Source organism: Argiope bruennichi, chromosome 6 (assembly GCF_947563725.1).
Source record: "Argiope bruennichi chromosome 6, qqArgBrue1.1, whole genome shotgun sequence".
Lineage (NCBI taxonomy): Eukaryota > Metazoa > Arthropoda > Arachnida > Araneae > Araneidae > Argiope > Argiope bruennichi.
The window spans coordinates 88,110,861-88,125,544 of NC_079156.1; the positions used below are offsets into that span (position 1 = coordinate 88,110,861).

Genomic DNA, 14,684 nt, shown 5'->3' on the forward strand with positions numbered 1-14,684 from the left:
ATTAAGAAATCGAGAGTCCTATTAAATAACAACGTAACTCTTGTATTTTAAACTAATCCTTGATTTATGTTAATAAACAATCGCTGGTTTAGAGTAGGTAAATTTTGAACCTCATTAAATAATAGATATCGACATAGTTCTTGTATTTTAAAGAAACTTTTATTTGCCAAAAATGATCGCTACTTCTATTACCAATATTAAAGGTAATCGATATGTTATTCATTCAGAATATATTACAAATGTCTACAGATCTTACTTTCTTATTACGAGACTAACCGTTTAGGGAATCAATATTAAAGATTCATAATACAATGCGTGATCTGATCAAGGTTATAAATTTATTTCTTTGATAAACCTCATTTAAAACATATTACAAAATAACCATTGAACAGTTTCCTTTGAAATGTAGCACTATTATTTAAATGAAGCAACTCTATTTTACTTGATTTTTATCCCCATTTAAGTGCATTTTAGATACTTTATATCAAAAGTTTTGTATTGCTGCCCATATTATTTATTCATATGAATACGATTCTATATTCCCAAGTTGGAATATTAATTCTAATATTTTTTTTTAATTCATACAATTGAAAATAGAAATAAAACATGAACTTTCCAGAAGGAATAAGACTTCCACAAAAGTTTCTGATAATATAGAACGTACATTTATATATATATATGGGAAGAAGTCGGATTCATTACTTCCAGCTTCTCCCTATATCTTCTACTGCGATGACACCTAATAACCGATCACATATTTAAGAAAAAATATCACAATTCCATTTTTTACTTGATCTGTCTTCTTAAACTAAAGTAACGACAAAATTAGAAAAAAGATATTATAAGAAATTGAACTTTCGTAAAGAAACTTATTATCAGCAAGAAAAGATGTTACAAAGTTTTAATGACTTCCTTATCAAATGGAATGAAGAATTTCCAATTTGATTGGAACATTTTATTCAGATGAATAATTTAAATCGAATTATACATTTCAAAGTTGATATGATGACTGCAAAGTTAAAATGAGTTAATCTTTCATAAGAAGTTTCGATGTGATTTGCAAAGAAAAATAATACTTTTTGATGTATAAAAGAAGTAAATGGCATACCATTAGCGAGTATAAACTTCGAGATGGGTTCGAATTTTTTTTTTCTTTCTTAAATTTATGATTAAAAATATCAGAACAGAAAATTATATGTTTTTTTTTTCTTTTGTGTAAATTAACTGGAAACTAAACAACAGAAATGTGTTCTTTTTTTCATTTTATTAAAGTGTGAAAAATGTTTACATCTTTAAAATGATAAATAATTCACCTGATGGTATTTGATTGTGCATTTTACATTAGATTTCTTTTATAAATGGGACAAAGCACTACGGGTATTTAGGTTATATATTTTTTAAGTTTCCTTTCGAACAATATCGAGAGTTCATGCGTTTGATTTGATTTATAAAAGTTGTTTACAAAATAAAAAAAAATTATTAAAATGTATGTTATTAGCAATAATTGAGAAAATAATAGTGAAAATTTAAAGCACGTTTTATATTAATTATAATCTAATTAAATCATGAAGAACTGACTTAAAAAGGGATTTTTATTTGTCCAAAGCAAATTATGGTTCAGGAAGATTCTTTTACAACAATAGTTGCTAGTACTAATTTTTATATTTTTTGATGCATTAATTTCAAATATGGCATTCATTTTTATCATTCGCCTAAGGAGTTTACACAAAATTGGCTTTAATATACAAGGGTATAAATGAAAACTTTATTCAGAATATACACCATAGGCCTGAGTATAACGATCTCATTGATTAACGAGCCGAAGGATTCCTTGTTCCCAGAATTCCTGTGGCCGTGACGAGACCAAGTCCTTCACAGCGTCCTTGAGTTCGTCATCCGAGTTGAAGCGCTTCCCTTTCAGATATTTTTTCAGGGGATCAAAGGCATGAAAATCGCAGGGTGACATGCAATGGCTGTTAGGCGGATGGTCGAGTTTCTCCCACTTAAACGTGGACAGTTCCACGTATGTGGCCCTGGAGATGTGTGGACGCGCGTTAACATGGAGCTGAACCACACCCTCCGCGAGTTATCCCGATTTTTTGTTCTTGATGGACCTGCGTAGTCTTCGAAATGTCTCATAGTACACGACGAAGTTAATGGTTCTGAAAAAAAATCTGAAAGGGAAGCGCTTCAACGGCGAAATCAAGGACGCTATGAAAGACTGGGTCTCGTCATGACCACAGGAATTCTGGGAACAAGGAATCCTTCGGTTGTTGTGCTCAGGCCTATGGTGTATACTTTGCATGAAGTCTTCATTTATACCCACAGTATCGTTTCGCACTTTTTCATTTGAACACCCCTTGTATGAGTTAAAAAAATACTATTTTATACATTCTGGTGAGAAGTAGTTATTTAAAAAAAAACATTTTATCGTATTATTTACAAATTAACTGTTTATCAAACTAATGCATTTGCTAAATTATATTAATAAGAACAATTGCCACTTTAATACATCCTGCTATTCATAAGATCTTATATTTTTCCCCTTTTTTTTAATTTGTACCACAAACTTACCTAATTACTTCCAATTTTCACGGGTAATGATACTAAATGCTAAACCTCTTCTCTAGTAGATGATAATACAATATTTTGAATGAAAATCTTCAGTTTGCGAAAAAAATATGTAATTAAATTTTTTAACTGTTTAATTTTTCAGCATCTTTCAGAATCAACTACTGTTTTATAAACAGCTTGTTCATTATAAGCCTGTGCAATTAATTCACAATCATAAACTATTTATTTTACTTATACTTTTTCAGATGAAGAAAATGAGAAATTTGTTGGTGTTATTCTCAATGGATCCGAGTCAGAATTGGTCTTCTCAGAACATCAATTCACCAGTGATTCTGTAAGTTCTTCACAATTATTATGATTTTTTTTTCAAGATTGAAAAGCAATTTTAAAACCTATGATTCTTGAAATAGGCGACGTAGTCAGGAAATAACCAGGAAGTTTAGTTGCAGGGAAATTAGAAGCAAATTTAATACAAACGGATTTACGGCTACGTCACATTTGACCAGTTCTATTATATATTCTGGATTGAATTACATATGCCACTCCTGAAATCGTAACATTGATTACTAATTGTTATTTCATGCACACCCTTGATGGAAAGATTGCTAAGTGTTCAGAAATAAATGTGCTCACCTGAAATTCCTCTCTTTAAACATGGTGAATCTTAGAAAAGTTTATAGGCTGTCACAATTATCATGCATTTAAGGAGTGTTTGTTATATATACAAAATTCTGACTATTGGTTCAAATTGTTTAAAGAAGATCGAGGTGAAACTGATGACCATCCACGTCCTCACAGATTAAGTTTGACAACTTTTTTCAATAGTATTAGACAGAATATATTGATTTATTGATTATCTGAATGGTGAACAGTTAACCAAAAATAATGCACACATGTCCTAATTATAGGGAAATGATCTTTAAACCCAGTTCAGTTATATTAACGTGCCATTTTAAAGTTAACATGAAGGTTATTTTGGAACTGAACTTGTAATTTTGAACTACTATCAGATAACGAGGGCGATACATGAGCTAGCATCCACTCCCAGAATACCAGCTGGAGGATGTTTAGCCCCAACGGACTGAACGTGCATCAGAACAGCTCGCACGATATTCTTCAGTAGTATCGAACTTGAAAACCCTCGGTTTTGAGTTCGGGCCGAGATCTTAGCATAAGGCTACCGTGGTCCCGCAAACTGATCTTTGAGAAAAGAGTAATTTAGAAATCTTCACTAGGATAATACAGAATTATTCCCTAAATTATAATTCAAGATTATTCCCTAAATTACAATTCAAGATTATTCCCTAAATTATAATTCAGTATCAGTCAACACATTACTAGTAGGCATCAGGTCCCCTTTGTTGAACACCAACCCTATTCAATGACACTCTCCTTGTATAATTCCATTTTATTTCTTCTAACCCTTTCTAGGGCCGTGGAAAGTATGCTTCCCACCAAATTTATCAATCTTTGTATCAAATTATGTAGGTTGGCATAAGTTGTGATAATTTTTTTTAGAAAAACAGAAACTTAGATGCTTTAGTTCTTTATCTCACACAAAATAATGTGTCTTGATTTGTTACTTAATTATTAAATAACCAAATTAATTAATTAATCAAATTAAATTTATCTAATAAGCTAAATGAATCCTTTTTCTTATTCTAATTTCAAGCCTAAAAATATTTCAACATAATATGACTAGAAAAAAATGGCCCTTTAAAGGGTTAATGAAGCCAATGCTAAAACAGTCGATTCTGTGAAGATAAAATAATTTATAGAAAATTACCTGGAGCTCCGCTTCGAACAATGAAAAATTAGTTCGAAGTTTTGTAAAGATCGTGAATAGCAGCACATTCAAGTTAATAATATGAAAATTTAAAAAAAAATTAAACTACTCTGACTAATTATTTTCTACTCAGACATCGAACATTATGTGTCGAATGTAAAGCTAATTTTAAAATGGATTTACACTTTAAAAAAAATAGGAAATATTCTTATAATAAACGTCTAAAATTCAATTTTCTATCTGAATAGTAAAAGACATCATAGCAGAACTATTTTCATTACTGATTGTTTAGTTTACTAATTGATTTTACCCATTAATTAGTTGGTTTGCTTTAAGAAAATTTAAGCATTTTATGAGAGCTTGGAGCAAACTCAGTGTTTTAAGAATAACATTCATCAGCATTTTTCATTTGAAATCTGCAAAAAATGGTACACGATTTCCTACGTAATAAATATTTCTATAAAAATTTATCAATTGAGATTTAAGTGGTGTTTGAAAAGTACTGAGGACACTGTGACATACTGTTTTGTCATAGTTTTGTAAAAAATATTAACCTATAAGATAGTTTTAAGCATTTCTGAAGAAAGTTTTAACATTTTGTGATAGTTTGGAACAAAATCAAAGTATTTTAAGAATAAAATTCATCAGTAATTTTTATTAGAGATTTTCAAAAATGGGTAAATTATTTACTATGTAATAAATATTTCTATAAGAATTTGTCAATTGAGATTTAAGAGGTGTTTGAAAAATATTGAGGACTGAGTTACATCCTGTTTTGTTGGAATTTGTAAAGATACTGATCATTTCGCAAAACAAACTCTAAACTATACATACATAAAAACTTAATAATGAGTTCACATTTCATGAATTACATCTACAGATGTGTAGGAAAAATATCGCGTCTTCGGAATTAAATATCGGATTAATCATTAATTTTAAGAATTTTAAAATATGGTTTTTAAATTCACTTTTTAAATTTTGATCTTCTCAATTTTTTAAGAATTTGGTTTTGCTGAATATAAAATGACTTTTGTAAAATAAGACTCATAATTTTAAAAAATTAAGTTTTTTTAATTAAATTATTTAAAAAAATAATGAAAAATTATTGTTTTTCTGTGAAATTTTATCTAAAGTTTCGCAAAAAAAAAAAAAAAAAAATTAAATCGGGAAAGGAAGTTTTACAAATTTGATATGTCACTGTATACTGACAATAATACATGGATCTAATTTCATACAAAAAATAACTTAATGCTTTATGGAGTAATATAAAGTATCTGCCTAAATTAAAAATAGTTTTTCCTTAATATTAATATCAAAAATTGTTATTTTATTTGAAAACTCATACGTTTAAGTTTCAAAAACTGTTTTTACTTTATTTCTACGACACCCAGAAAAAAATTAAGCTTTTTAAGTAAACATTCGAAAAACTCGAGTTTGTAATTAAATAATAAAGTTGCTTGAAAAAAAAAAAAACAGACGAAATAAAAGTGTAAAATCATGCAAGAGAAGAAGAAAAATTGTGAAAAATATAAGTATATTGAGATTTATGTAAATTGCTGCTTAACTATTTATTAAAAAAAGGTATTTTTATTTAATTTAAATGCGTTTTTCTTCAAAATGATCAATTTATAAAATTACTGTACTTGTGATATAATTTTTCAAACTTTTTCTGTGCTACAAGTTTTAAAAATAGAATATAGATTTTAGATATAATTTTCTTGGAAACGTTTTAAAATAATTCAAAATTCATCAAAATTTTGAATTTTATAGCCCTATAATGTTGTCAGTGTTGTGGAAATATTTTTTAAAAATAATTCTATATTATTTATTTCATAAATTTATAAAAAAAATATTTTTATAAATTTTTTTATAAAGAATTTTTTAGAATTTTATTTTATTCTAAAAAGTTTAATTCAATATGAATTATAATAAAAGTTTGATTGAATATGAGGGCTTAAAGGTTATATTTTAAAAGGATGGAAATATATATAATTTTTTTTTGTTCCCACTTTTATTGTTCAACTCAGTGAAAGAGGGAACACTGAGTTGTACCTTACATTTATAGTGATCAACTCAAAATTACAGGTTAATTATAACTCAGGGTGAGTTTACACTCGGCCAGTTATAAAAAGGCCAGTAGTCAGTGCATGCGCAGAAAGGGATTGATTAGCTCATATGATAATGGCACTCACACATTCGCTTGCACCATACCTTTTTATAGGGGGGGGGCACATTCACACACCTCACAGATAGAACACAGACGAAGAACAACCATGCCCGAACCAGGACTCCGGCTAAAAAAAATATATCTATATAACAAATAATCAAAACATAATTATTATTTAATTAGGTATGTTTTGTTATGAGTACTGAAATTGTTTCTGAAAACTTTCTCCATTGGTGGCTTAAATTAAAAATATGGTAAAATGTTAATCTTTTCTTTCCCCATCTCAATCGAAACATAAAAAATAAAAAAATAATAATAAAAAAAAACTTGCAGCTGTTGATCTAAATGTTTAATTCAAATTTCTGACTTCATTACTGATTTCCAGTTTCCAAAATAAAATTTCAACCTTAATTCCCGAAGTATGTTGAAAGAAAAACTAAAACCAAAATTTTAAAATAAGCTCTGAAATTGGCCCAGAGAGTCCTAAGCAATGAAATCTTTCTTTTTCATTAAATCCCGCAAGTCTCCTCTTTATTAAATTACGAATAACCAACCATGTCTTAGCAAGGGAGAACGAAGACTTTGTTTCACTAATTTCATCACCTCTCAATCAAACTGCTGGAAGACTTTCAAATCTTGTGCCTCTTCCCATCCAAGTAGCATCTGTTGCGAATTGATTTAGCTCGCTGATATAATGCACTTCTTTTAATTCATTCTGATAGTTAAAGGGGGAGCCGCCATTATGGAGTAGACCACGTGATCACACTAATTGCAGCATAAAAACTTTCCCTATCGACAATGGAATCTAGCATCGGTGGGAGGTGTTCTATTTTGGGGTAGTGGGGTCGTAGAGAACGCTTTTGAAGATAATGGTTCTTAGATCCTGCAAGGTTTCCGCTATCAAAATCTGTCACTAGTGATAAATGATATTAAAAGTACTGCAACAGGGCTTTTCTTAGCAAAGATTCTTTTTGCTACTTATTCTAATGAAAGTCTGTGAAGGTGAAAGACCTTGAGGTGCATGCATTACCTTTCATTTATATTTGTTTACTCAATAGGCTTTTAAGCTTATAGATTGCCAGGTTTATTTTTCTTTGTCTTATTAAGCCTCACGCAAGGCGATTGATCAATCAAAGTAAGTAGTTGCTTCAAAAGCCTCAGATTTATCCAATATTGGTTTGTTCTTTAGAGTGGAGTTTTAGCTTGTTCTTTATTGTGTAACTAGATGATCAATATGCTTTCCTTTGTTCAGTTTGGATTGCTGGAAATACTTTCTTTTGTTCAGTTTGGATTGCTGGAAGTAATATTAAACTCTGTAGATTTTGCTCTCTTTATACATTATATTCTTGTTTGCTAAAAGAAAAAAAAAATTGAAAATTTTGATAATTTTTTGCATTAATAATAAATAGCCTTGTTTATTAACAGAGTGAAGAAAATATAGAAGAAACTGTTTCGCCATTACTCAATAGTCTTGTCTAGAAATAGAAAGAAAATGTTAAATATTTACATCATCATCCATTAATGATCAGACATATTTATCAAAAATTTATTTACTAATAATCATGTTGATCAATATAAATCTAGATTTCTAATAATGATGTTTATTGGTGTAAATATAGATTGCTAATAGTCATGCTTATTAATATAAATTTAGATTGCTAATAGTCATGCTTATTAATATAAATTTAGATTGCTAATAGTCATGCTTATTAATATAAATTTAGATTGCTAATATTCATGCTTATTAATATAAATTTAGATTGCTAATAGTCATGCTTATTAATATAAATTTAGATTGCTAATAGTCATGCTTATTAATATAAATTTAGATTGCTAATAGTCATGCTTATTAATATAAATTTAGATTGCTAATAGTCATGCTTATTAATATAAATTTAGAATGCTAATGGTTTCCTAACGGAAAATTCCATCCCGCTGAATCACCATAAGCGTTTTAGAATTTGCCATACAAATAAGCAGGATTTTGTCTCCCCGGTAGGTTTGTTAATGGTGTGTGGTAGAGTGATTTTCACTTTGATGTTGGAACATATCTCCAACAGATATGGGTGGATCACGGACGGAGATAGCTTTTGGTATTCCCCTCTTAATTTCCATGCAACTATTGTAATAATGAATGCTTGAATAAATTCGTGATTCCTTTGAAAATTATGTTACAAGTTAGCAGGATTCGCCTTCATTTTAGGTTTGGTAATGGTGTGTGGTAGAGTGATTTTCACTTTGATGTTGGAACATATCTCCAACAGATATGGGTGGATCATGGACGGAGATAGCTTTTGGGACTCCCCCCTTAATTTCCATGCAACTATTGTAATAATGAATGCTTGAATAAATTCGTGATTCCTTTGAAAATTATGTTACAAGTCAGCAGGATTCGCCTCCATTTTAGGTTTGTTAATGGTGTGTGGTAGAGTGATTTTCACTTTGATGTTGGAACATATCTCCAACAGATATGGGTGGATCATGGACGGAGATAGCTTTTGGGACTCCCCTCTTAATTTCCATGCAACTATTGTAATAATGAATGCTTGAATAAATTCGTGATTCCTTTGAAAATTATGTTACAAGTTAGCAGGATTCGCCTCCATTTTAGGTTTGTTAATGGTGTGAGGCAGAATTCACTCCTATTACGGAGCATATATCTTCCTATTTTCACTTCTATAAAATGGAAGATATATCCTACAGGCATGGTTAGGTCATGGACGGATATGGCTGTTAAAACTTATCTTTCAGTTTATATGTAACTGTTGTGGCATTATGCATTGGAGTAAATCCAAGGTACATTCACAAATTGTGGGTAACTGGTTATGATTGCTAATAATAGTTAGAAAATATAAATAATTTCAATGATATCCTTTTGCTATTAATTAGTAGTTTTGGAAGGGGAGCAAATACCAAGAGAACACCGATGAGAATTGTCAGAAGTGCAAGAAAATTTAGGATATTTTATGGTGATGAAAATGTGAACTATTTCCAATTACTCTCTATTTTCTACTGGAGCAGGAGATAGTCATTAGGTAATAGACAGCATTTCATTTGTTATTTTTGTGGTGCTCTACTAATCGACAGATAATCGGTGCTTATTCAAGGGTTAAAAATTATTGATAATAAAAATTCATTTATTAATAGAAATGAAAAGTAACAAATAGAAAGGAAATGCTAAATATTTAATAGAAACAAATAGAAAGGAAATGCTAAATATTTAATAAAAACAAATAGAAAGGAAATGCTAAATATTTAATAAAAACAAATAGAAAGGAAATGCTAAATATTTAATAAAAACAAATAAAAAGGAAATGCTAAATATTTAATAAAAACAAATAGAAAGGAAATGCTAAATATTTAATAAAAACAAATAGAAAGAAAATGCTAAAGATAGAAAGAAAATGCCAAAGATTTAAATGATACTTTTCTGTAGTCTTGGTACCATTTAATGTAATAGTAATTATAGTAATGGTACCTTTCATTAATCAATAGCCGTGTATTCTAATAGAAAGAAAACGTAAAAAGACTTAGAAGGCCAGTTTTTTTTTATTAATAATCAACTGTCTGATTTATTAATATGGAAAAAAGGGCTAAATATTGAGGAAACACTTTTTGTCGTTGGTCACTTTGAATTTAAATGATAAAAAATTTCAGTTTTTTTTAACGTATTTTTTCTTACGTTAAATGATTTCTCCATCAATTTAAAATGATGTATTTGAAAGAATCATTATATTCTTTTTTTCTCTCTCTCACTGTTCCTTTACAAAAAAGCTTTAACCATAACCTTTTTACCTTAATTGCTTCACTTAGCAGGGCAAATTAAGTGATGTTTGAGTAGATATTTGATAATGAATATCAGAGGCTTTTAAGTTGTGAGCAAATATTATTCTCGGATCCTCAAATTATCAATTTAGAAACAAAATACTTTTTTTTTTGTTTATCCTTTTGAGAATTTGGTTATTAAAATTACGCAAGATTATTAAGCCTGAACTTTAAAAAAAAATGCACTTCATTTTTAAAAGGATTAAATTCATCTATGTAATTATTTAGTTACAGCAACATTTCTTTTATCATATTTAAATGAAGTTTGGAAATTATTCCATAGAGTACGGCTGAATATTTTGAATTATTATATTCTTTTCTGAATTATTTTATAAAGTACGGTATAATCTTGTTCTTTTACTTTATTTCAGATTGAAGGGTTTCTAATTCATAGAATCGTGAAAATGTGGAGTCTAAATTGATTCGATTCTTCTGCTTTGCAGGGAATTAAAGTAGATAGCATTAAAATTTAAAGAAAACATTTCATCTGATTAACAGTAGAATTGTATATTCTCATTGCTAAACTAACACATTACAAGGTTCTTAAAAGCGTTTCGCATTTCAGACGGAATACTTAAAAAATTAATGTTCATAATAAATTTAATTAAACATTTCACTAATCACTAAGATGTCGAACGTGTTTAAATTTGAAAAATCATTCAAATCTAACTTTAAAGATTTGAAATCGCTGGAGAAATTTTTCTAGATTATTTCTATTATATTTCAAAGTTTGACAAATGCAGATGACAAAATCCAATATAATTCCGATTTGAAGATAAACCTTCAACCAACTGAAACTCATGAATATAAAATTAGTTTTCCGCTTAATATGGAAATAAATAAATGCTCTTACTATAAATATTGCAAATAAATAATTCTTACTCACAAATAAAGTTTCAGGTCTTTCCAAATGCAAAATTAGGACCCTAAAGTCATTTTTAATCAATTTCTGAAAATAAATACTCCTAATATGGAAACGTTATAATCACAAATGGAAAGAAAAATGTCAAAGCTATAAAAAAGCAAATTTTTGCAATTTGTTTTTTATTATTATATTAATTTTTGGTATATTAAATATAATTTCTTTTTATTTTTTCCAGTTAAAATTTGAGTTTTAAATGATTGTATAAAAGTTCAAAAATATTTTGTATAAAAAGTATATGTGTTAAAGTATGTGCATGAAAGTAAAGCCATGCGCAGTTCGTACATATTCGGGCTTAACGTTTAAAAATTCCCCCATATGTTGTGAACGAGATAATTTGTATTACAATTTATAAGTATTGTTGTATCAACGACCCGCTTTAAAGCACCACTTATGCTTTTTGGGACGGAACTCGTCATTTTGAACCACGGTCAGATGACGAGGACGACACCTGAGCTGGTACCTCCTCCTAACTTCCACATCACGCCAGCCGGAAGGCATTTGACCCTGACAAATTTAACAGACGACCCATTTACGTGACGGTTCTTCTGTGGAATCGGGTCTCGAACCTAAAACCCTCCAGTTCCGATGCTGACATCTCACCACCAGGTCACCAAGGTCCTTATTGTAATTTAGAAATTTATTGAAAACAGGAATATCTTTGCTTTTACTATAGTGAATTAATTTACTGTTTTAGTCTTAATTAAAGTCATTTCATTATTCGAATTCCTCTGAATCGTAACAATATATTCTATTATAAAAAGTCGAAAGCACAAAAAGAAGTCAAAGTCACGCAAGCATAATTGACCAAAAATATTAGCATCTTTATTTGAGTGTACAGGAAGGTTTTGTAGAGACCACTTCCACTGATTTACTAGAGAATACACGAAGATGCACAAATGATAAATACATGATAGGTACAAATTTAATTTGACGATAACTTAGTCTACCTCTGTATGTAAATTGATACAAATTGTTGTGTACATTTACAAACGCTTATACTTGCACTATAGGTCCCTTTTAATCAATTACAACATAAAAAGTCGTCTTCCAACTCTTCCATTGCCATCAAATTACCCCAAACACAATTTCTACCATCGATATTCATAATGTATCACTACTCTCCCTATGCAATTTGAACTTAAGCTGATAAACTCTAAAATCGAAGTACAGCGCTATGAAAGATGAACCATCTAGGTTCAATAGGTTGCATTCTAGTCATATTATTTTAGATCATGAAATTTTCACTTATTTGTACTATCATTCAAAATCCATTTCACATGTATTTCGCTGGAGTCAGTTATGGCTCATCCAATAGGGCTCCAGAGCTGTGCTCCTACTCCCCTGATCAATCCTATTGTATATTTAAAACATGTTCCTTTTTTTTTTAATTTCGTGCGGAGATTTCATTGAGCAATGAAAATAAATCAACGCGAGTAGTCTGCTCAAAACTTTCTCGCATATTCTCTAATAAATATGTTATCCCAGTGAACACCTTGCATCGAGTTTAAAAGCGATCAGCTCATTTTCCACCTTAAGCCCAATTGCACAGGAAATTCAAGCCATTCTGCTCCGCCAACCTTCTATTAAGTTAGGATGGGTTAAAGCCCATGTGGGACGCAACGGAAACGAGGCTGCAGATTCCTTAGCCAAACAGGCCATTTCTACAGGTACACCCGTTCAATACCCAGCTCCTAGAAGCCACCTGAAAAGTATTCCAAATAAATTGAGCCTACATCGATAGCAAGAAGAATGGGGCAATGGCTCAACTGGCAGAAACATCTATCAAATAATCTCCAATGTGTCCTTTAACCAATCATCTTGGAACAGGTTTGACATTATCTTTGCAACTGGCCATGGCCCTTTCCCTTCATATTTCAAGCGTTTCAATATTAAAGGATCGTATCAATATGGCTGCGGCGAAGTAGGCGATCCCCTTCATTATGCCACTGGTTGCCCTCTCACCACATCTTTTCATCTCAAAAAACCCACCCACGTCCAAAATATCTGGTGAACCAACGTTATGAGAAGCAAGATGTCCAAGGTCAAAATTAGAAAACTTGTGCGTTTCCTACAAGAGAAAAGGGGAATTGATTTCTCTAGACCCAAGCCTTGTATAAATTTTCGTTTCATTCCTCAACCAAGCTCTGCTCCAGGATATATTAATTTCAATAGATTTCATCTACTCATATTCCCCACCGAACACCTCCTTCATCCTTATTATATTCTATATAGTTACTTTTTCTGTGTATTGTATATGTAAACTAAAAAAAAAAAAATTCTTAATAACTACTCCCGTGTATATCCTTTCAACCGACAGGTAATCCTAGAGATTCCAAGTTTCGGGATATTCTGTGGCGAAAGAAAGAAAGAAAGAGAAGTGAACACCTTGCATGGCATTGGCGTACAATAGTTAAGAAATACGAACCTTTGACATAAATCTAGGATATTTACTGAATCTATCTTGTCATCGCTGGCGAATTATTTGGCGATTGAAACCCTGGCATGTAGTCAAAAATATCCAAAAATCGAATTTGGGTTTCATTTGTGTTCTTCCTAACCGATTGAAACGAAAATTTGATATAAAACTACACTCAAAGTCATAAAATCATGTACTAAATAATACATATTTAACTCCCCGCGTTTTTGAGTTATCGTGTTTACATGTTTCTGAATTCTTTTTTGGATTTGGCTCCAAATTTCATTGGTGTCTATACTAAAAGATGTTGTATATGTGTACCGAATTAAACCTATATAGCTCTCGTCATTTTGCAGTTATCGTGCTAAAATGTATTCGAACAGCTGGGAAAACAACATTCCACTGATTTTGCTCAGAATTTGACAGAGATATGTAAATTTGATTTTCAGCTTTTACCCAATTTCAACCTTCTAGCTCAAAGCGCTTTTGAGTTCTCTTTGTCACAGACAGACGGACGGGCATTTTCGAAAAACACGTTTTCAAACTCAGGAAAGTCTAAAACGTAGTCAAAATCTCATTTTCGAATTTTTTGAAGATTGCTGTATGTTCCCTATACTTCGAATATGAGGAAGTAAAAACCAAACAAAAAAATGAAGAAATAAAGAAAAAATGGTTCAGTGTGTAAGAGACGTGCGGCAATTTGTTTTGAATTGCATCAGAAACCTCTCGCTTCGCATCTTTAAATGGCAGATCAGAATGCGAGAAGCCTTCTTTCCCCCATTGATCTTAGTGGTGGATCAGCAAAGATTTTGCAGTTTAGGTTTGACTTTTGGCATCTCTTGCTCATTTCCAAAACTAAATTCCCTCACTTGAATTCTTTTCTTTCGTCTTCCATCATCCTTTCTTTTACGATGTTGGCTTTGAATTCATATTTTTGTAATAATAAACACATCCATTTAAAACATATTAATTTTCTTTTTAAAGAAGTAAT

At 30.3% G+C, this 14,684-nt stretch overlaps 1 protein-coding gene across 1 annotated transcript in view; it reads left to right on the forward strand.

Moving 5' to 3' along the window:
- Nucleotides 1-14,684, forward strand: part of LOC129972400 (GTP-binding protein REM 2-like) — a 235,983-nt gene that overhangs the window by 203,980 nt on the left and 17,319 nt on the right. Inside the window, exon 3 of the mRNA XM_056086524.1 lies at nucleotides 2,820-2,908. Within this exon, the coding sequence (XP_055942499.1) occupies nucleotides 2,820-2,908 (89 nt within the window). The remainder of the gene's footprint in view (nucleotides 1-2,819; nucleotides 2,909-14,684) is intronic.